The 23,440-nt window shown below is 40.1% G+C and overlaps 1 protein-coding gene across 1 annotated transcript; it reads left to right on the forward strand.

Annotated features, from left to right (window-relative positions):
• The first annotated feature begins 88 nt into the window (after positions 1–88).
• On the forward strand, positions 89–22,183 carry LOC119791280 (interferon-induced protein with tetratricopeptide repeats 1-like). The gene is made up of 3 exons (XM_038297299.1): positions 89–173; positions 19,386–19,522; positions 20,976–22,183. Exons 2-3 carry the CDS (start codon positions 19,518–19,520, stop codon positions 21,928–21,930), a joined length of 960 nt encoding a protein of 319 aa, XP_038153227.1. The 5' UTR covers positions 89–173; positions 19,386–19,517; the 3' UTR covers positions 21,931–22,183.
• The last annotated feature ends 1,257 nt before the right edge of the window (positions 22,184–23,440 follow it).

Here is a 23,440-nt window from a genome sequence, read left to right on the forward strand (position 1 = left end):
AAATTAATAATCAATCGTCCTCATGCTCCAGGGTTACCTGTGGAGTAACACATGGACCAAGCAGTTTGTAATCCTCATAACTCCGTTTAGAAGTTTAGAGAGAGAGGACTTCTGGCGTTGAGGTCCCTGAAGGTCAGTGGCTGATTCAAATGAACCATTCCTTCTTTGAGACGGTGAGAAAAATCTTCTTTCATTACAGTTTAATGTAATCTCTTTTTTTTATAAGAAAAAAAAAAACTTTCAAAAAACTGCTCAATAAATTTAAAGATTATTTGAGAAAAAAAATAGGGGAAATATAAGTAAATTTCACTCCATAATTTGGGCAAGAAAAAACGAAATAAAATTTGAAATAACAAGGTTGATTATTTCAACTGTGTTAGAAAAAATTGTAACTAAATGACTTCAATTAAATTGAATTAATAAAGAGCAAATACTGAACAGATAAGAGAGAAAAAAAGCCATTACTGATAACTATTTCAGTTGGGGAGAGGAATGGCAATGTGTGTTTTTACACCCGAGTATAAAAAAGACCCTTGACAAAGGTTAAATAAGAGAGCTCTCCAAATGCATTCAGCGAAAAGGCTGTAGGTATTGCCATTAGACACTAGATTTGCTTAGATGTTTGTAATGACTTGACTAAGCTGACCTGCTATTTCTGTGTCAGAGCTGAAATTTGATAGAATGCTTCCAACACATCCTCAGTTTAACCCAGAGGCCTATAAGGCGATGCTTGAAATCACCATTTGTATAATATATATAATCAAAAGTTATCTTTAATAGTAGACTCAGGAGCAACAACTTCTGTTCTTAGGGCAGTTGAGTTCTCTGTTCCTCTAAAGCTTAGTGGAAACTATGTTTTTTTCAATTTCTGCCTCTGGACAAACGATAAAAGGGCATTTTATAACAACTATTGCATGCATCTCACCTGAGGGGTGCTTTTTTAAACATAGTTTTTTTGCTGTCCGGGCAGTGCAAAAAAAATAACCCTTCTTGGGACAGACTTAATGTGTGTTTTAGAGATAGGGTTAACTTCTTCCCCTGAAGGGCTGAAAGTCTCTAAGCGGCCTGAACAGAGGAAAAGCTGCACAGAGTATAAATGCTGCAGACATTGTGAAGGACAGCTCATTTTCATCAGGAATGTCCGTGTATCAAGCATAATGAGCCCTTAACTTTGGATCTCAGAGAAGCAGAATGCCACACCATGAGAGCAATGTTACAGGGGTGTTCTGGTCAAGATTTAAGAGGCAATAGTACTGTTTTTTGTTGTTGTTTATTTCTTATTAAGAGGGATGGATTGCTTTCCAGGATATGTTTTTTTTTAGATTAGAAATTTGTTAGAATGGTCCAAGGGCTTCCTTTGCTGCACTTCATTCCTGTAGGTGGCAGTGTTGCATATTATATTTCAGTATCTGCCACCATAACGACAAGAGAAGAAGGTGCACCTTTCAACATGTCAACATGCTTCAACCATTATAATATCATTAGTGACTTTTAACAGTGCTGTTTCAGTGCTATGATGAGCTCTAAAACCTGACTGAAAGTCTTCAAAAAGTTTATTAATGTGTAAGTGGTCACACACCTTTGATATTAAAGGAAAATTAGATATAGGTCTATAATTTAACAAATCATCTGGGTCATTCTTAAGTAAATGGTTAAAGGAAAAGTCCGGTCACAATAAGGATACAAACTTCTGAAAGTACTTTATGAATGAAATTATTATATACTTTCCAATAAATGATAAGCATTTTAAATTACCGTAAGAGTAATTTTATTTGAATGTGCTTTACTGGAGTCATGCATGTTTGTCAAAGAACACTACTGCCACCTACCGGTTTGTGACGTCATGGTGCGAAATTGGCTGTTGAATCCCACTGCTGGCCCGGTGTTTGTCACAACACACTATTATCCATGATGGCGACGACCAGTGCTCTATGCGAAGCAGAGAGTAACGGATGAATGGCTTGTTTTTTCATTGTGGTGGATCATGAATCGAAAAGGTGTAATAACCAATATTTTTTTTTTCACTTTTACCTGATGTATTGCAACATCCAACTGCCATGCACATGAGCACTGTCAGTTTAACTATAGCTCGCACGAATTTCAATAGTGAAGGCCCTAGAATGAAACGACAGGCTTTTTTCCTTTTATGGTTTGGTCATGTATATTTAGATGAGCTGTGCGCTGATTGAACGCTGATGTCTGAGAAAAAGAGGACTTCTGGCCACCCTACCAGACGTCCTCTTTCTTTCTTTTTTATGGTGGGCTTTAGGCTGCCCTGCAAGGATTTTTAACCAGGGTTTTAATTGGCGGCAAAGCCTTTTTAAAGCACATATCAAGGTGCTCATTCATGAGCCTGGATCGATATTTGTTTTTTTTTAATATATAATCATGATGGAGAATCCTTCACAGAAGTAGATTGAGCCAAACATACTCAAAATGTGCATGGTCATTTTTGAACATTTCACTTTTCTGTCACACGTTCACCCCAGTTATGGCAGCAGTCCACACTTTCTTTCACTTTTCTCATCGTCTCTTCTTTCCCATCGCCCTGCTTGCCAAAGGTTTGCCTGCTGTGCCTAAAAGTTGCTAGCAGCAGCAACCCAGACTGACACAGCTCATTGGACCACTGCCTAATTTGTGTAGCCTGGCCACGGACGCTCTGGAGGGCTTTAACATACAAACAGGAGAAGCGCCGCAAGTGAAATTAGACACTTCAGTCGAACAACATGCAGTAACTTATAAATGTTTTAAATCAGGGTGGGTCTGGATTAGCCAGCAGGTGGGTCCGCTTATCCGTGACATCTGCTTTATAATCTGGATGGGGGAATCTAAATGTAAACCCCTTTTTTGTCCCACAATGGGAAAATACACTCTCTGCATTTGACACATCCACTACCCCCCATGCATGGGGAGCAGTGCCTGCCTTTGTATGGCACCCAGGGAGCAGTGTGGGGTTAAGGGTCTTGCTCAGGAACCCAGAGTGCAGGCTGTGGGGATCGAATCGGGTACTTGCAACCTTCTCAGAGCACAAGTGCACTGCTCTGACCACTAGGCCAGTCGGCCTCGGCAGATGGCCGCTCACACTGAGCCTGGTTCTGCTGGAGGTTTCTTCCTGTTAAAAGGATGCTACAAGCATGCTACAAGCATGCTTAGTGTGAGGGATTGTATTTGAGTCAATGAGTCAATGCAATCAACTGGTTTTCCTTAGATAGAAAAGTTTGTATCAAATTGACTGTATGATCTGGTTGAACTGTAAAGTGCCTTGAGATGACATGTGTTGTGAATTTGGCGCTATATAAATAAACTGAATTGAATTTAATTGAATAGGTCAGGGGTCAGCAACCCGCAGCTCATAGTCTGCAACATACATTTCAGTACAGCGTGGTGCCAGGCAAACAAAGCAGCGGTTGTGTCTCAGGCCATGGATCCCAAAGGGAAAAAGAGGAAGATGCCTGATGAGAACAGAGGATTCAAAGAAGGATGGACTGAATCATTTGCTTTCATTATTATCAATGGGCACATTGTCTGCATTTTTGCTTTGTAATAACAGGTTGTCAAAAAATAAAGAGTAATTAGGAAAGGCATTTCCAGTGAATGCATGCTACATATGCAGCCAATCACAAAGTTGGGAGTCAAAGAAAAACGTCGATTGAAGAACTTCTGGATAAATTACAGCAGAGCAAAGAGAAAGTTAAGAAGTGGATTGCATCTCCAAAATTCACTACTGCTGCAAGTTTTGTTGCAATCATGGAAAACCGTCCAGAGATCAAACAGGTAGTTCTCTTATGCAGGTATGTGAAGTTTGTTAAATTTTTTTCCCCAAATCCAAAAAAATAAAATGATGAAAACGATGTGAGATTTCGGGGTTAGAGAGCACTGCTCTGATGGATGTCAGTTCCTGCTTGATTCCTCATGACTCAATCAACTCCTCCCAACAAAAATATGTCCACCATAGAAAGATTCCTTTATTGTGTTTCTATAATTCCATTAATGCAACAAAAGCTAAATCATGCGGTGAAGGGCGGTGAAGCGGCGCGCAGTGTAGTGGCGCACGGTGAATTCCACATGGTGTGAGCATTCACTGCTCCTCCCTCACCTCATGCTACTATGTGAAATTTGCTCCAGGATAAACATTTAGTTATGAATGCGTATTGTATATTTGAGGCCCCAAAGTCCTTTTTTATGGCGGGCTAATACACTTAGACTTTTACATTTTTGCGGCTCCAGACAGATTTGTTTTTTGCTCCAATATGCCAATATGGCTCTTTGAGCAGTTTGCACTAGGCCAACACTCCACTCCTGTTCAAAATAATTGTAATTATTAACTTGCTTTAGACTAATCACTAAACCAGACTGAAAGATTGTTCCACACCCTCCTCCTCACCCAGACCCTCTTGGCATATGGAAATTTAAATAGCTGGAGTAAGTTGCGTCATTAATGCTCAAATAATCCTCCTGTTGCAGAGAGGTTTCTGTAAAACAACATATGTAAAATAGATTATTACAGATCAAGTGATTAACTTAGATTATCTTATGTTAAATAAACCACTTTTATTTCTTTCAACATTTCTCTAAATTGTTTTTATTTTAATCTCAATTAGAGATTGTAATGACTTACTCCTGTTTTTTTTTTTTTTTTATAATTTCACTTTGGCAATGGGAAAGACACTGCCTGGACAGGGTAATGGGTGCGTACAAGTACAAGTCTATTGTACTGTAAGCATAAGAATATTCAGGTGTATTTTCAAGTGTATTTTTATTTCTTTTACTTCTGAAATAAAAGTTGATACACAATTTTAATCCAACAAACAGGAACAGTTGTTCTTTATTTGTCTGCTTTGCTTTTAAACTTAAAACACCAGGTATTATATTCATTGTTTGTGACCGAAACAGCAATTAGGATTCCTTTTTCTAATTCCAATAATCTCTTCAATAGTGTCCTGCAGGCACTATTGTCCTGGATAAAGAAAGCTTGTTCCATTGCTTGTATGGGTGCTCATGATACACTGGATTGTCCATGTTTCAAAGCCACTCACCTTACATAAAGTACACTGAAAGAAAAGGTATTTGGATGTATGTAAAAAAAAAAATGTCTTGCAGACATATTTCATATAGAGTACACTCACCGGCCACTTTATTAGGTACACCTGTCCAACTGCTCGTTAACACTTAATTTCTAAGCAGCCAATCACATGGCGGCAACTCAGTGCATTTAGGCATGTAGACATGGTCAAGACAATCTCCTGCAGTTCAAACCGGGCATCAGTATGGGGAAGAAAGGTGATTTGAGTGACTTGAACATGGCATGATTGTTGGTGCCAGAAGGGCTGGTCTGAGTATTTCAGAAACTGCTGATCTACTGGGATTTTCACGCACAACCATCTCTAGGGTTTACAGAGAATGGTCCGAAAAAGAAAAAAACATCCATTGAGCGGCAGTTCTGTCGGCGGAAATGCCTTGTTGATGCCAGAGGTCAGAGGAGAATGGCCAGACTGGTTCGAGCTGATAGAAGGGCATCAGTGACTCAAATAAGCACCCGTTACAACCAAGGTGGGCAGAAGAGCATCTCTGAACGCACAGTACGTCGAACTTTGAGGCAGATGGGCTACAGCAGCAGAAGACCACACCGGGTGCCACTCCTTTCAGCTAAGAACAGGAAACTGAGGCTACAATTTGCACAAGCTCATCGAAATTGGACAATAGAAGATTGGAAAAACGTTGCCTGGTCTGATGAGTCTCGATTTCTGCTGCCACATTCGGATGGTAGGGTCAGAATTTGGCGTCTACAACATGAAAGCATGGATCCATCCTGCCTTGTATCAACGGTTCAGGCTGGTGGTGGTGGTGTCATGGTGTGGGGAATATTTTCTTGGCACTCTTTGGGCCCCTTGGTACCAATTGAGCATCGTTGCAACGCCACAGCCTACCTGAGTATTGTTGCTGACCATGTCCATCCCTTTATGACCACAATGTACCCAACTTCTGATGGCTACTTTCAGCAGGATAATGCGCCATGTCATAAAGCTGGAATCATCTCAGACTGGTTTCTTGAACATGACAATGAGTTCACTTTACTCAAATGGCCTCCACAGTCACCAGATCTCAATCCAATAGAGCATCTTTGGGATGTGGTGGAACGGGAGATTCGCATCATGGATGTGCAGCCGACAAATCTGCGGCAACTGTGTGATGCCATCATGTCAATATGGACCAAACTCCCTGAGGAATGCTTCCAGCACCTTGTTGATCTATGCCACGAAGAATTGAGGCAGTTCTGAAGGCAAAAGGGGGTCCAACCCGTTACTAGCATGGGGTACCTAATAAAGTGGCCGGTGAGTGTATATCATTATGAATATTGTATAATGAAATATTGTGTTCAAACAACATTTGTTTCCATCATCTATCCCTATGTATCAGGCTCAAAGGAGGCTGGTGCCTATCTCCAGCTGTCAACGGGAGGAAAATCAGGGTACAAGCTCGAGAGATTCCCAGTCCACTGCAGAGTAACATAAAGACATACAAACACGCAAACACACTCACACCAAACATAAAAAACACAATGCTTGAAGACCAGAGATTACACCCATGACTTTCTGGCTGGAAGACGACAAAGCTACACATGGCAACACCATTCAGCGCTCTGTTCTATCTTGATTGTCATGATATCAAACATGTTTTCTTGGTCAAAGCAGGAGGAGAGGAAAAACATTTCAAAAAGTAGCCGAAGCTATCACACCCAGTGAAAGTATTTCATTTATTGTGGGCATGACTGAACATGTCCTTTAATAACAATAGCGTTTACAAGGATGCCTTACGATTTATCATACTAGGGAAGCAGCACAATTTTAACTTATTTCTAACTAAATAAACCTCTCCTCTGCCATATTTTTCAGAGTGGGTTAGTGTTGACTCCACCAAAAAGAAGAACAGACTGACCTAATGCCTTAATTAGCAGTGGTCTTGGATGTTTCTCTTAAGCCGGGCGTACACTGTGCGATTTTCAGGCGATTTTCCAGTCGAGCGGGAATCTTTCAATTGGCCCGACTTTCAGTCTGATCATGTGTCGTGAGTCGTGTAGTGTACAGGGGGTCACAAGGGGCAATCAGCCTCTCACGACCACCTCCTGATCAGGAATCGTGAGGTTGGGAGAAAATCAACCATCATGGGCGAATCGCTCAGTGCCCAATGAGCAAACAAGGAGTCTTCTGTAAACACAGCAGCATGGCAGCGATGCAATGAGTGAAATGCAGTGCTGTCTCTAAAATTGACAGAGCGTAGTAGCCACATTTGCTCAGCCATGTCTTTTTTTTCAAATACGTTGTCGCCTTTTCTTTTAAAGGCTTTCATCACAAAATTGGCAAGGTAGCGCGGCTCACTATAGTTAGCTTAATATTCCCCTTCTATTTGTCTGGCTTCCAGATAGACGAGTCAGAGCAGCTCCATCTTTCTGCGGAGCTGAGACTGACATGCCTTTTAGTCATACAGTGTGAGCAGTAGCTGCGTGCAACAACTGAAAAAAATCGCACAGTGTATGCCTGGCTTTACTGAGACTTGTGTGATTTGCATAAGGAGGCCCTCCCTTATGGTCTCCCACCACGTCTGCATGTTTAGTGGTTAGTGTCATCTCTTTATCTTTCAACCAAGTCCTAATTATTGAAAACATGCAGGGAAGTCTCCATTATTAACTCCCCTTATTAACACATGTTTTAGAATGCTGGTTCCCACGCTAGGCAGTGGTTTCTCTATCAATAAGCCAAGTTTTGCTCTTCTTCATCTGAATTTGATGATTTCTCCTATTCTGCATATTTGCTTTTGCTTGCTCCAGTCCTGTGCCCTCTGCAGGGCAAATATAACATATATACAGTGTTGTGCCTGAACGCGTTCATTGAACGAAAGTTCATGAACTCGTTCATATTTTGGGCGAACGTGAACTGAACGTACTGCATTACTGCCTGATGAACGTTATTGTGAACTCGTTCATTCTGGTGTCTGTGAACGGCACGCTCTCTCAGTTCAGCTCCGTTCAATAGGTTGCCAGATTTCTATAGAGTCCTCCAGGCGAAACCCCGGCTAAATCAAACCGTAAACAGGCCTTAATATGTAGCGGGAAAAACACCCAATCTGGCAACACCAGCTACCAGTGTCGTAGCCTACAGCCGCGTGCGTCATCTAAACAAAATGCCGCGTGGAAGCCACAGCAGCGTGGAGGCGACAAAGCAGCAGTATGATCACTTAAAACAGTTTTATGACCAGGTGGTCGGTGAGGATGATGGCAACAAGTTTGCCCGCCAGCTTTCAGTAAAAAAATCCGCACTTCAGTAACCTTAAATTCCTACCTCAGCCTGGTCCCTCAGTTTGTGTTAGTAAAATCTTCTTGAGCGGAGGTCTTCAACAGGGGATCCGCGACCCCTAGGGGGTCTACGGAGGTACTGCATGAGGGTCTGCATGGTTAGTTGATATTTTTATATTCCCCCCCTGCAATTTTTCCCCCCACTAATTGAAATGTCTTTAAATACTCATTAACATGAAATCAACACACTGTAGTAAACAGATAAATGGAGGCAGAAGATGTCTTTCAGTCATCAATGCACACATTCTGCGACACACAGGAGCTCTTTCAAGCTGGGCACCGTTTCCTTCACAACAACCAGGAATCAGAATCAGAAAAACTTTAATAATCCCAGGGAGAAATTAATTTCTTTACATTACTCCATCTGTAATAGAGTGACTAGAGCTGAATGTGCCTGACTCCACCTGCAGGTGGATCACAGACTTCCTATCGGACAGGAAGCAGCACGTAAAGCTGGGAACACAGTTCTCTGACTCACAGCTCATCAGCACTGGTTCCCCCCAGGGCTGTGTTCTTTCTCCTCTGCTCTTCTCCCTGTACACCAACAGCTGCACCTCCAGTCATCAGTCTGTCGAGCTCCTGAAGTCCGCAGACGACACCACTCTCATCGGACTGATCTCCGATGGTGACGAGTCCGCCTACAGGTGGGAGGGTGACCATCTGGTGACCTGGTGCAGGGAGAACAACCTGGAGCTCAACGCTCTAAAAACAGTGGAGTTGGTTGTGGACTTCAGAAAGAGCACAGCCCCAGCTACCCCCATCACCCTCTGTGACTCCACCATTGACACTGTGGAGTCTTTCCACTTCCTGAGAACTATCATCTCCCAGGACCTAAAGTGGGAGCTGAACATCGACTCCCTCACCAAGAAAGCCCAGCAGAGGATGTACTTCCTGCGGCAGCTGAAGAAATTCAACCTGCCCAGGACAATGATGGTGCAGTTCTACTCCTCCATCATTGAGTCCATCCTCACTTCCTCCATCACCATCTGGTACGCTGGTGCCACCGCTAAGGACAAGAGCAGACTGCAGCGTGTCATCCGGTCTGCAGAGAAGGTGATTGGCTGCAACCTCCCATCTCTCCAGGAGCTGCACGCCTCCAGGACTCTGAGGCGTGCAGGGAAGATGGTGGCTGATCCCTCGCACCCCAGTCACAAACTATTTCAGTCACTACCCTCTGGCAGGAGGCTGCGGTCCATCAGGACCAGAACCTCCCGTCACAAAAACAGTTTTTTCCTATCTGCTATCGGCCTTATCAACAAGGCCAAGACCCGCCCGTGACACTGAACAATGTTTCTCTCCCCCATTCAGGATTTCTGCGTTACATTAACACACAGTCTACTGTTTGTATATAGCTTCTGTGTATATATATGTATATATATATATATATATATATATTCTATATTATTTTGCTATTTTGTTTTGTTTTGTTTTGTTTTTTTGTCTGCACCGACAACATCAAGTCAAATTCCTTGTAAGTGCAAACCTACTTGGCAATAAACTTGATTCTGATTCTGATATAGGACACAATTTCATACAATATATATAGTTAGGGGGTCCCCGCTCCATCTCACCATCAGTTTGGGGGTCCTTGGTCTGGAAAACATAGAAGACCCCTGTTCTTGAGGGTTTTACTATCCATGTAACTTGTTTGTTAAACCTGCTTGGTATAATTTTCCAGGATTCCAGTATTCCTTTTTAATATGTATTGAAATGGAATTTCAAATGGAAAAAATTATTAAAATACAAAAAAACATTTGCACCTTAAAGACTACTTTCCTATTTTTCTTTTAATAATTACTCATAAAAAAGACCATTCAAGAAGCACATTTTTCCTGATGTTTTTGAGAATATACCGTAGGGGTGAAAGCTGCAGCTGCTACTAGTGTGAAGTGAATGGACAGCAACAAAGCATTAAAGCAACAATGGGGAAACGCTGTCCCCTCAATGCTAATGTAAACCCTGGTTGGATAAGGATTCAAAACTGGATATGAAGATGAAATCTGACACACAGTTTCAGAGTTACAACTGATAAAATAATTGCTGTCTGTGGTTCTACAGTAGGCTATGGTGTAATTGAGCAATATATGAAAAAAAATAAAAGAACTATGAACTAGTTCATTTTTTGGTTTTGAATTATGAACTATGAACTGAACTAGTTCATTTTAAAATGTTTGAACTGAACTTTGAACTAGTTCACGTAGAAAGAGAACTTTCCCAACACTGCTCTGTTGCCCTTCATCTCCTCATCCAACGTCAAGTATGGATAGCAAGTTATAATTCAACCTTTCTGCTCTGTTGCCTATTTTGACGATAGGGTGTTGTTTTGTTTTTTTGTTTTCTTTTCAGTGTTGTTTGGGTAGTTTTGTAGTTGCCTAAATAATCGGTTCTACACCCTTAAACAGGCTACAGATACACTCTCTTTATCATCCTGCTATGTTAGGAGGTTATCACAAATCCAGTTATCATTTATCAAAAGTCTTGTCTATTATTACCATGTATATCACATGATTTGGTTCAGGCTACCTTGCATCATTTCATCAGACATCCCGACATTATTTGTATCATTAAATAATACCAATAATAATGTTAAGCTTTTATTTCTGCTAAAAAATATGTTCTGGTTAAAGCAAGAATCAGAAATATGCACTCGTTAAAATATGTATAAGACTTAAAATGCATTATTTGAAAAAAGAAAATGTATCTGTACATGTCTTCATCAGAAAACTTATTTAGGTGGAACCTTAGTTTAGTTTCCTTTCCTCAATAACATAAAGGAAATATTTTAACTTCCTCTCCCTAGACTGGTAAAACTGACATACCCTATGTCAATATTGTATGACACAGAACATGACAAGTATTTGATATCATACTTAAATTTAGCTTTGCTGTATCAGTTATCATTTGTTTATTATTTGCAAAGTCATAATAAATTCAAAACAGTCCAAGGATGTTTGAACTGGCTTGTTTCTATTCAAAGCGGTTAAAGGAAAAGTCCGGTCACATTAAGAACACAAACTTCTGAAAGTACTTTAAGTATGAAATTATTAAATACTTTCCAATAGATGATTAGCGTTTTTAATTAAGAGTAATTTCATTTGAATACTGGAGTCATGCATGTTTGTCAAAGAACGCTACTGCCACCTACCGGTTTGTGACGTCATGGTGTGGAATCGGCTGTTGAATCCCAGTGCTGGGCTGGTGTTTGTCACAGCACGCTATTATCCATGATGGCGACGACCAGTGCTCTACGCGAAGCAGAGAGTAACGGATAAATGACTTGTTTTTTCATTGTGGTAGATCATGAATCGAAAAGGTGTAATAACCAATTATTTTTTTTCACTTTTACCCGATGTATTGCAACATCCAACTGCCATGCACATGAGCATAGTCAGTTTAACTATAGCTCTCGCGAATTTCAATAGTGAAGTCCTATTAAAATCTTAAAGGGTTCATAGAATGATTATATAGGGTATTTGGTGCTGGTCCTTAAGGACTCTGAATAGAGTGTGTAACATTGGTTTGGCTGAAAATGGCATATTTGCATAAAATGGCACACTATGAGCCCTAATGCAAGCCTGGTTATAGGCCCTAGAATGAAACGACAGGTTTTCTTCCTTTTATGGTTTGGTCATGTATATTTAGATGAGGTGTGCGCTGATTGAACGCTGATGTCCGAGAAAAAGAGGACTTCTGGGCACCCTACCAGACGTCCTCTTTCTTTCTTTTTTATGGTGGGTTTTAGGCTGCCCTGCAAGGATTTTTAACCAGGGTTTTGATTGGCGGCAAAGCCTTTCTAAAGCACATATCAAGGTGCTCATTTGTGAGCCTGGATCGATATTTGTTTTTGAATATGTTCATGGTGGAGAATACTGCTTCACAGAAGTAGATTGAGCCAAACATACTCCAAATGTGCATGGTCATTTTTGAACATTTCACTTTTCTGTCACACGTTCACCCCAGTTCTGGCAGCAGTCCACACTTTATTTCACTTTTTCTCATCGTCTCTTCTTCTTTCCCATCGCCAAAGATTGTTGTTTTGGTTTTTTTGGGCTATCACCACCTTTAGATGGGCTTCTAAACCCCATCAGTTAGTGTTCCCTTCTTCTTAACATGGTGGGAATGCTATCTGACGGGCCTATAAATCCCGTCAGATAGCATTCCCCTCTTTGAACATGGAGGGAATGGTATCTGATGCGGTGTAAATATAATCAGGCTGCATTACCTCTACTCATGGGTGTGAAGCTTTTTAACAGGGCGTTCAGATCTGGTGAGTGTATGAAATTAATAACTGGGGAAGTCTAATTCTGATATCTGTGTGTTTGGGCTGTTATAGATACTTCAACATCCATCCATCCATCCATCCATCCATCCATCCATCCATCCATCCATCCATCCATCCATCAATCCATCTCGATTTGTCCCTTTCTCCATATAGGCTAACATTTAATCTTTCACGCTCTGTGTAGTTCCCCTGTGGCACAAGCACAGAGCGGCTGTTACACGCCTTTAGCGAGCATGTGTGTTTCCTGTTGCTTGCGCTGTGAATCGTGCTGCCTGCGCTGTGTGGAGATGCAGGGGAAACCGTATCTGATGGGGAAATGCAGCTCTACGTAATACTGGTATTTCCATCTGGAAAAGGCTGTTTTGCTGCTGGAGTCCTCCTCACTCTCCATCTCTCTGTGTGTGCTGTACGTTAACACCCGCCAGCGGAGACACCCACCTACCCAACTGACAGACTTAATCTCTCTATACATCAGCCAATCTCATCCTGCCCTCTCTCATGACAAGGCGCGCATGAGTCCTATCATGACCAAAAAGGTTAATTGTGCAACCTGACTAACTTGCAGTAACGGGGTGTCAGCATTGGGAACTGCGTTATAGTTACAGTCAAAGTAATTAGTTAGATTACTCGTTACTATAAAATGCCGTTACTCCCATCACTGCTGATAGAAAAATCTTAATAGTGTTAAGTTAATTAAAGTTAATAAACACCACTGAGAACAAGAACATGTAATTTGTTTGTATTAAGCTAATCACAGGAGTAGTGATAATGCCATCCATAAATGATTATTGAGCAGAGGATACATGTTAGGCCAAAAAGAATTAAGTAATTTCACTCAAAGGGTTCAAATGCCTCTCATGATTCATCTCTTATCAAGACTATCCGACATCAGACCCAATCCAAGATTAGGCTCTTATGCAATCTTACTGCTCACACATAATGATCAAAAAGCACCTGTTGGACTTAGCAGAGAGATGACGCTGGTTGGACTTGTCTATCTAAAAGTAAAGACAGAGATGAAGAAGAATTCCATTGTTTGCACATGCGCAATATGCAGGTTGAGGTAAATCATCTCTTAGACTCTCATAACTCTGCTTCAACAGCAGGATAAGCTCATAGTCACCTGACTCAATGTCAGACATGCTCGATTCCCACCTGACTGCATGATTCCCTATTGGGAGGAGGTTACGAGAGGCTAATCACCGCCCTCTATACTACTTGACACAAGACACACAATAAAGGTTGAATCTTTGCCTGATCCAAAATATTCTTTCATGTCTGAAAAATCAGCCCAAAAAAGGAAAAAAAACCCATATACTGTGTTCTGTCTTTAGCTAGCTCTGATGCAATAAGCCCTAAAGGATGTTAGGTGTTTATGCAGAGAGGAGAGAAAAAGGGTTGCTGTTCTTCAAACATTGTATCACAGTACAATAACAGGATGGTGGCTAGTAAAGCACTCCTACAAAGTCCCACTGGTCATACCTGAAGCTTTGCTCAGAAGGACTGATGACAATCTATTGCACAATGTGGTGTGCATCTATGCATAATCATTCCATCCATTTTCTCCTGCTTCATCCTTCAAGGTTGCAGTGTTGCTGGTGCAAATCTCCAGCAGTCTATGGGTGAAAGACAGATTACACTCTGGAACACATAGAAACACAGAGACCTACAAGTGTTGTGCCATATGCCGTGATCATGTTTTTTTGGACATTGGTTATTGGTTCCCACTTACAACATAATGAATGTTTTGAAGAGTTTCAATCTAGCTTCAGAGCTCATCACAGCACGGAAACAGCTCTGGTGAAAGTCACTGACATTTTCATGGCCTCAGATAATGGTCTTGCATCTGTACTTGTCCTGTTAGATCTCAGTGCTGCATCTGATACAGTTATCCTTAGCTATCTCTATAGTTATGCTGCTATAGGCTTAGACTTCTGGAGGACATAGGGACCCCTATTTCATCATTATGTTTCATTCCATCTCTATTCTCCTATTCTGCAGAATCTGTTAGTTCAATCTCTAACGTTATGCTCTTTTTGCTTTTTCTCATAGTAGCTTCGCCTCATCTATTCCTGTTCGGCTGTGACACCATCCTTGGAGCCTTTGTTTGGCAGTTTCCAGTGCTTCAGGTATGTGTCATGATCGATTCAAGACATCTGACCCACATGCAGAGAACCAGGGGAAAAGTTTAACAGGTTTATTTAGGAGACTTTACAGGAGTTGAATCAGGAACTCAGAGAACTGGTGAACCGGAAGTGGGAAGTCTGGAGAGGAGATCACAGTGATAAGTTCATGGGCCGTAGGAAAAACTGATTTAGTCCTGACTTATGTTTGAGGGGGTTCTTGTCTTTCCTGGATCCAGTTGGTGTGGGTTTATCCAGAGAAGAGGGAACGCGTTGGAGAGCGGACAGGTAGACATTCGTTGGACCCTGAAGAGCAATGGAGCGGACTGTCACTAGGATTTTCAATGGGGACTTGAAAGGCACATGTGGAAGTTTTACCCTGCTCAGTGTGAACTCAGTTAATCCTTCCAGGGGGAGAAGGGCAGGCATCCAGTTACATGGGAAGGCTTCCTGCCGAAAAGGCAAAGACAAAAACAAAGTTAGACTCAGAGAAACAAAGGCTCAGATTAGACTCAGCTAAACTCAGCTTGGCTAGAGTACTCAAAACTGGCAAACACTCTGGCGTCGAGGTAGTGACAGTCCGCTGCTCAAATACTCTTCAGTGATGAACCAACGAGCTGCAGGTGTGCAGAAAGGGCCAACGAGAACAGGGCATCACCTGGTGGTGGAGGGAGAGAAAAACACACAAACAACCCACAAAAACTGGATTCCTAACAGTATTGGCATCTGGCTGTATCTCTTGGGTACTTGATTTTGTATTCCACCTATCAGGGCCTGTGTCAATTGACTCACTTTGACTCACAATTGACTCACTTTTCTCTGCGCTGCCTTGATATTTGTCTCCTGCCTTCTACCATGGTGAGTCTTTTCCATATTACATTCCTCACTAGTGTTTTCCAGTAAGGAAAATAAGTATTTGAACACCCTGCTATTTTGCAAGTTCTCCCACTCAGAAATCATAGATGGGTCTGAAATTGTCATCATAGGTGCATGTCCACTGGGACACACATAATCTAAAATTAAAATCCAGAAATCACAATATATGTTTTTCAACTATTTATTTGTATGATACAGCTGCAAATAAGTATTTGAAAATCTGAGAAAATCAATGAAAAGCAATTACAGAGGCCAAATGTTTCCTGTAGTTTTTCACCAGGTTTGCATAGACTGCAGGAGGGATCTTGTCCCTCTTCTCCACACAGATCTTCTTTAGATTAGTCATGTTTCTGAGCTGTCACTGAGAAACACAGAGTTTGAGCTCATCCAAAGATTAATTATATATTTTTTTCCCCAAACTTATTTTCCACCCCTGGCCTTTTAAGGGTTAAATACCTTACCTTTGACATGATCTATTTAAGCTGAAGGTTAAAATTTCTAGGTCAAAATCAGTTAACGACATAATATTTCACTCATCCCCCACCCCCCTTTTCTGGAGAAGTAGATTATAAAACCAAGTACACAGCACATGCACGTCCCTCTGCATGTTGTGTAGAACCTGTTCTATCCAAGGAGCATGTGCCAGTTATATGACAAAGGCCCCGTCCACACAAAGTCAAAACGAACACGAAACGCTAATATTTTCCAGAACGTTTGTCATAAAGACGGAGACGTAAAATAAATGTGATCGTCCACATGAATGCATGAAAACGCTGCAAAATGTATGCCAGGCCTGTAAGTGGCGCTGTCGTGCCAAAGCAAAAATAGGCGACGGAATGTTGGGCATGCGCACTAATATTTATACATGGTTGCCCTGCGGGTCAATTTTCGTGGTTCAGTCAAATTCAGGTGCTGAACTATGTCGTCGATATTGCTCTGTTCTTCCTGGAGATATTCCAGAAGAAGAAGATTCTGTTGTAAGCCCGACAGCAGGGTGAGTAGCATTAGCAGCAACCATTCAACACAGTACGGCGCCATTGTTGTTGTGATACTGTGTCGCGCATGCGTGTTTAGAGGCGACGCTATGATGCATGCGTGTAAAAAAAAAATGCGGTTAGAGCTTAAAGATGGAAACGCGAAAACGGCGTTTCAAAATCTTCCCACTCTGAAGGCTGAATAAAAAAGATTGTTTACAGACCCCCGAAACGCCGGCTTCGTATGGATGAGAGGCTGGTTTGGTGAAAAATTTGTGCGTTTAGGCCAGGGTTCGGCTTCGTGTGGACGGGGCCTAAGACACTTCTTTCCAGGTGTTCCTCCTGACAGTTTTCCTGTACTTCTTAATATATAAAAAGTTCAACTGTAAATGCTGCATGAAAAATCACAGTTAAAAATACATGTCCACATTTAAATACATTCTATTCTTGAGTTACTTTGAGTAGATGCAAATACTTGGTGTCTCTGTAAAGAGGACAATTTTTTAAACCAGTTTTTACTTTCTACAGGTGGTTCTGTAGATCATTCAGGACATCTTTATGACAGTTGAGGGGTAAAGCGGTTAATTATCACACAAAAGATCACTGACTGGGTGGATACTTACATCTGGGATGTTTTGAGTCATTCAGGGTTTACTCATTATGAAAACATGTGTTCCTGTATCCAACAAAAGCAGTGTTTGGTTCCTATGTGCCACTTATGTGGAACTCCCAGAAGACTGGAAAAGTATAGTGCATGCCTGAGTTCTTTAAAGTCAATGCTAAAAACCCACTTTTTTAGAGCTGCCTTTGACTGTTGAAGTTAAAGTGTTGACTCTGTGTGTGTTGGCTATCATTAGTTTAAGGTTGTGGTCTAACAGTTTTGTTTGTTTTACTTCCTGCTTGTTTATTCCGTTCAAAGTTTTCTATCTAAGTGAAAACAGATTGATTGCATCAACTCATTGACTAGACAGCAATCCCTCAAATCAAGCATGCTTGTAACAGTGGAGAGGAAAACTCCTTTTTAACAGGAATAAACCTCCAGCAGAACCAGACTCAGTGTGAGCTGCCACCTGCTGAGGCTGAATGGGGTTTAATGAAACAGCAGCAGACATACAGAAAGCAGCAGAGATACAAAAGGTAACTGTCTACCAGCTCCGCAGGCGACCTCGTCCAGAAATCACAGAGTAAGGCAGACGAGCTCCAAACCAGCTCCCATGTCAGAGGATGAAAGAGAGCACATACAGATACTCACACTAAAGGAAACCGTAAACAGTAAAAAAAAACAGGCCGGGCTGCAACATCTATAAACAAAGGTGTCTGGGATGGTTTCACAGTCAAACAGCAACAGTACAGATGAAACATTAGAGATTGAACTAACAGATTCTGCAGAGTGGGAGAATAGAGATAGAATAAAACATAATGAGGAAATAGGGGTCCCTATGTCCTCCAGCAGTCTATACATGTTAGACTGCTATAAGCCTATAGCAGCATAACTATAGAGATACCTCAGGATAAACTGAGCCACTCTTACTATGAAAAAGAAAAGTTTTAAGCCATGCTTTAAAAGTAGAAAGGGTGTCTGCGGCACAGACTAAAACTGGTAGGTGGTAAGAGATATGCCTGATAGCTAAAGAATTATTATTGTTTTTATCTGTATTCGCTTTTACTCTGCTTTTTTTTTTCTATTTCATTGTTTAATTCACGTAGAGCACAATGAATTGTCCATGTACTGAATTGTGTTACAAATAAACATGCCTTGCCTTGCCACAAAGCTTGGGGTTTGAATATTTTTAATTTTACACCAAAAAGACATATTTTCTATATAAGATCTGTTTTAGGACAGGTGTGATATGATAAGTGCGATTGGTCTTTTGCTTTTAAAACTGCTAACATGTGACACTGAGAGGATTTTGTTCCCATCTCCTTTTTTTAAGGTGACTTTGTTTCTCTAGAAATGCTTGCTTTTGATCAGATATTTGTATTACTTGTTGACAGGATTCACAACATTTGTTTGGTGACAGAAAAACTTTTGCATGTACTTTGCATGTTTCCTTTTGGTCACCAGATCTTATGTTTCCTGGAATGTATGGTCTCTGGCTGCTGAGGTTCTCTCCTCTAATTTTCTCAATAAGGAAGTTCCCTTTAGTTTTGCTGGGCTTTTCTGAGGGTTAAGTTTTTGGATCATTTTCATCAGATCCCTCCTGCACCAGGTTTGTGCCAGTTATGCATGTTGCTTTGTAAGTAATTTTGAGGTTTTGGATTCTTTCACTCTCAGCTGTCTGCATCTTTTCTCAGAGCAACTCATTGCTGCCGTTATACAATCTGCAGGTAAATCCTAATTTCTAGTCTGATATATTTGTCAAACAAAATAGATATTCACGTAATATAGTGGGGCCTAGTCGTCCTGAATCTGTATCTGTGAAATTTTCAAAATTCCCATGGAGAATAGTTTTAGTGTATATGAACTAAATAAAACTGCTTGTATGAGGAGTTAGTGCATGTGTCTTTGTGGCCTAAGTCCATTTCATTAAAAAAAAGTCAAGTAAATGTTATTAGATATGTTAACAAACTTAATGACCTTAACAAGTTATCATGTTACACCTTCATTAACCCTTCGAAACAAACTTTAGTCTGAAACGAAAGTTTTAAAATAGTTTCTCTAATTATGTTTCGATTCCCGTCAAACGGAAAACAAAAGAAAATCTCCAAACCTCAAGACTGGTTAAACTAGTATATTTTTTATCAAACCACATTCTAACTGTTTCCTTTACTTCCTGCAGCCACATCCAAACATATAAAAGGATCTCTGAGCTCGGGCTGACAAGTTTCAAAGGGAACCTCTCATTGAGAAGCTGGAGAAGCTCAAAATCAGCAAATCTTTAAAGGGTATTCACAGTAGAAACAGCTGGAACATGAGGTGAGTAATGGAATTTAAAAACATATCAGAACCCTGATAAAATGTTCATCTCTGTGTGTTTATTTGACCGTTTTCCTTCTGTTCTGGTTTTCTTCAGGTCCTCTTTTCTTTATTCACCTTTGGTTTCCTCTGCTTCTACTTTCTCTCATTTGCTTTCATGTTTGTATTAATTTTATCTTGTTCAAAGTCAACCTCCTGATGCCGTTTTTGCCTTTAAGAAGTTGACAAATTAAATGTTTTTAAATTTCCATTTATTTTAAAAATAAATAGAAATGTAGGTATATTACACATTTTTAAAAACAAGTACAACAGTCAATGATAACATACACTGCTAGAGACTAATTGTAGGAAACACAATAGCTTACCAAAGTTTACCTGGGTCCACAGTGAATATGTAATATCTGAGACGGGGGGTGCATGTGCTATCTTGGCTCTGTACACAATCCAAAGGTTTTGTTGCATATCTGCAACCAGACTTTTGCTCAGTTTTTCTGAAGACGTTTCTACACCTGTTCAGAAGTTGTTTTTTAATTCTGTCAGGTCACACCAGAGCAATCTGTAGTTGGAGCACTGATTTTTTTAAACAGCCAATTAAAGACCCATCCAACTGTCTTCTAAGTAGTTGGCGTCTTTGAATGGGTTTTGCATTTGGCCACATGAATCATGATAAGAGGTCTTATGTAATTTCAATGGAATGAGATCCAGTACAGAATTGTAGATATTTGGAAGCTGAAACCGTAGTCATCTCCCTCTGTTCAGTGATTGTTTTTCAATTTTAACAAAAATGTTTTTCTCAATTTTTGAACGATTTGTCCTCTCTGTCCAAAATTTGAACCATTTGGTCGTCAAAGAATTGTATTTTGCACCCTTGAGGTGCACAGCTGAGTCGTCCTCAAAGCCCCTGAGCTGTACACTTGCACCTGAGCAACAAAGGACACATAACTGAATTTCCACAGATATAACTCAGCGGTGATTCAATCAAGTGAAATGCCACCTCATGCCTAATTTTGATCAAGAAATTGCTTTACAATATTAAAGCATTTTACACAATATAGGCCTTTTAAATCAAGGTAACAGACTAATACTGTATGCCTTTGTCCAACCTTTCTCTCATTTTCTTTCTCTTTTCACCACAATATCCTTATTTTTTTTTTTTTGTCCAGGAACTACAGTATTTAATTTATTAATTTGATAGGGAGAGTGCATGTTAATGGACACACATAAAAGACCCATGAATGTAAACATGCCCTATTGTAGCCAAATGCTAACTTCCATTTGTTGTCCCACTGACAGGGGTTACAATGGGTACACAGTTTAAAAAAAACAATAACATTGACAAACCTTTGTATAACAAAAAAGTGATCATTTAAGAGTTTTATTCGCACCACCAGCAGATAAATTTTCATATCTGGTAACTCTTCTTTCTTGTTTTTATTTGTTTATCATTTATCAGTTCTAAATTGTCATTGGAGTCCAGACTGAAGGCCTTGCAGTGCCACTTCACCTGGGACCTGGAGGTAAACCCTCCAAATCTGAATCTCTGGGATGAACTAAAAGACACCAGCAGGGAGAAGGAAAACGTCTGGCTGGGTCACATCTACAACCTGCAGGGGTTCATCCAGTTCAAGCTGGGTTCCTCTGAAGAGGCCCTGAAGTTCTTCAGACGAGCCACTGAGACCTTCCAGCACCTAAAAAATTCTGATGAAGGTCCCTGGTTGATGGTGAACTTTGGGAATCTGGCTTGGCTGCACCATCATATGGGTGAAGATGAGAAGTGTCAGGATTACCTGTCAAAGTGTGAAGCTCTAATGAGAGAAGAGCTTCACTCAGAGGTCTGTGCTGAGAAGGCCTGGACCCTGATGAGGTTTGACAAAGAGAAGAAGCTGCAGGCTGCAGAGCTCTTCCAGAGAGCCGTGAGGATGCAGCCAGACAACGTGGAATGGCAGACCAGCTGGGCCATATTATCAGCAGGTCCCTTCAAAGCTTACATGAAGAACATCACTCCTGATGTCTTTGAAAAATTGAAATCTGCCACAGAAAGAGATCCAGACAACTTATATGTTGCTGCTCTTTATCTGGAGGCATGTGCTGCAAAAGGAGAGAAAATTCAAGATGAAGCAAAAGATTTAGCTGAAAAGATTCTAGAAAAGCCAATGCACGACTACTGTGGAATAGGCCGAGTAATGAAGCTGTATAGAGAGTACATATCTGTAGACGAAGCCATTAAAATAGCTGATGAGGCCTTGAAGAGACATCCTGATTCACGTTTTGTAAAGAGGTCTGCTGCAAAATGCTACACAAAGAAGGTATTTTCTCAGCGAGGTAACCCTGATCCCAGAACAACCGACAAAGCAATCCGATTGTGGAAAGAAGTGATTGATGTTTACCCTGAATATTCCCTGAAATAAAAAATATCTCTAGCTGATGTCCATACAAAGGTAGACATAGAGAAAGCTGACCAGATTTACAGAGAGCTGCTGGACAGAGAAGATCTGGATCCAGCAGAAAAACAGATGCTTTACTGTCGTTATGCAAAACATTTACAGTTTATTAAAAAGGACTACTGTAGTTCTACTAAGTACCACATGATGACAGCAGAGATTCAAAAGGAATCCAAATATAAACAGAAAAGTGTCGCACAGCTGAAGTTTACCTCAAAAATTAACAAAGATCCTGAAATTTAGAGAAGGATCAGGGAGCTTCTGACCAGCCTGGAAAATTTGCCTAAAAAACCAGGTCAGTGAATGACCTGAAACTGATTCTGAAGATCATATAAGATTATTGTGAAATGAACATAAATATATATAACATACAGCATTTAACTTATAAACACATATCATTTAAGAATGTTTAATCTCTTTATAACTATGAAAAATACATGAACCATTTAATGGCTAGTGATCACTAACGTAAATGTTTAAATGTGTTTTTTCTATATTCACGCCTTCAATTTTGTTCATTTATTTATATAGACCATTCTAGTGTAAGTTACTGCATCATCCCATACAGAAAAAAACATTTGTTCATCATTGCAATAAAAATAGAAAGTCAGTGAATCCAAGATGGCTGACACACAAAAGACCAAAAATCTTGGCCATTTCGGTTTCTACAGGGAACTAGAGGAACCGCAATTTCAACAGAATACCATTCACAATTGGAATACTAAACTACACTATATCTATGCAACTAATTTGGTGGTATATAGATTTTTTTGTACAGTATACAATGCATTAAGTACACTTGAGTGGACTGATACATATTTCGTTATAGAACAAAGACAATAGATAGAATTTTATTTTTTTGAAAAGTTGTTTTACATTCCTTAGGATATATAAAAACCCTTATAAAAAAAAAAATCCTGGCTTTGTTTAGTATAAGTCATGCATGAAAGGTTCAAAATGATGAGAAAAAATAAATGTTTTATTGCATCCCTCTTACAACTTTGAATTTCTGTAGAATACAAGTGTTGATGTTGTCAAAATAAAGAATTAATTTTATTTTCTGATTAAGAAAAGCCCAGAAAGACCGGCAGGTAAAACTGCAAGCAGAGGTTTATTAAGAGAAGCACCCAAATTACACAAGAATGTTTTAAGCCTCAATTTCTACTGATTAAGATTTTCAGCTTATAATGAAAACAGAACATTTAAAATGAGAATATTACATCACACTGATCTTAAAGAATTATGTAAATAAGGTATAAATTAAATGACTATATGAGCTAAATAAAGAATGTTTAACACTTGCTTGAAGCCTGTTATTTATTTTATTTATTTATTTATTTATTTATTTTAAAAACATGCTTTCAACCTGTCAAAAAGGCCTCATCAGATCCCTTTTTGTGGAGTCTGAGATTATATTACTTTCCTCTGGAACAAACAGGAGATAAAACCCATCCAATCAAGTTTTTTTATGGTTTAT

Source organism: Cyprinodon tularosa, unplaced genomic scaffold (assembly GCF_016077235.1).
Source record: "Cyprinodon tularosa strain WSP-4 unplaced genomic scaffold, ASM1607723v1 ctg385, whole genome shotgun sequence".
Taxonomy (NCBI): Eukaryota; Metazoa; Chordata; class Actinopteri; order Cyprinodontiformes; family Cyprinodontidae; genus Cyprinodon; species Cyprinodon tularosa.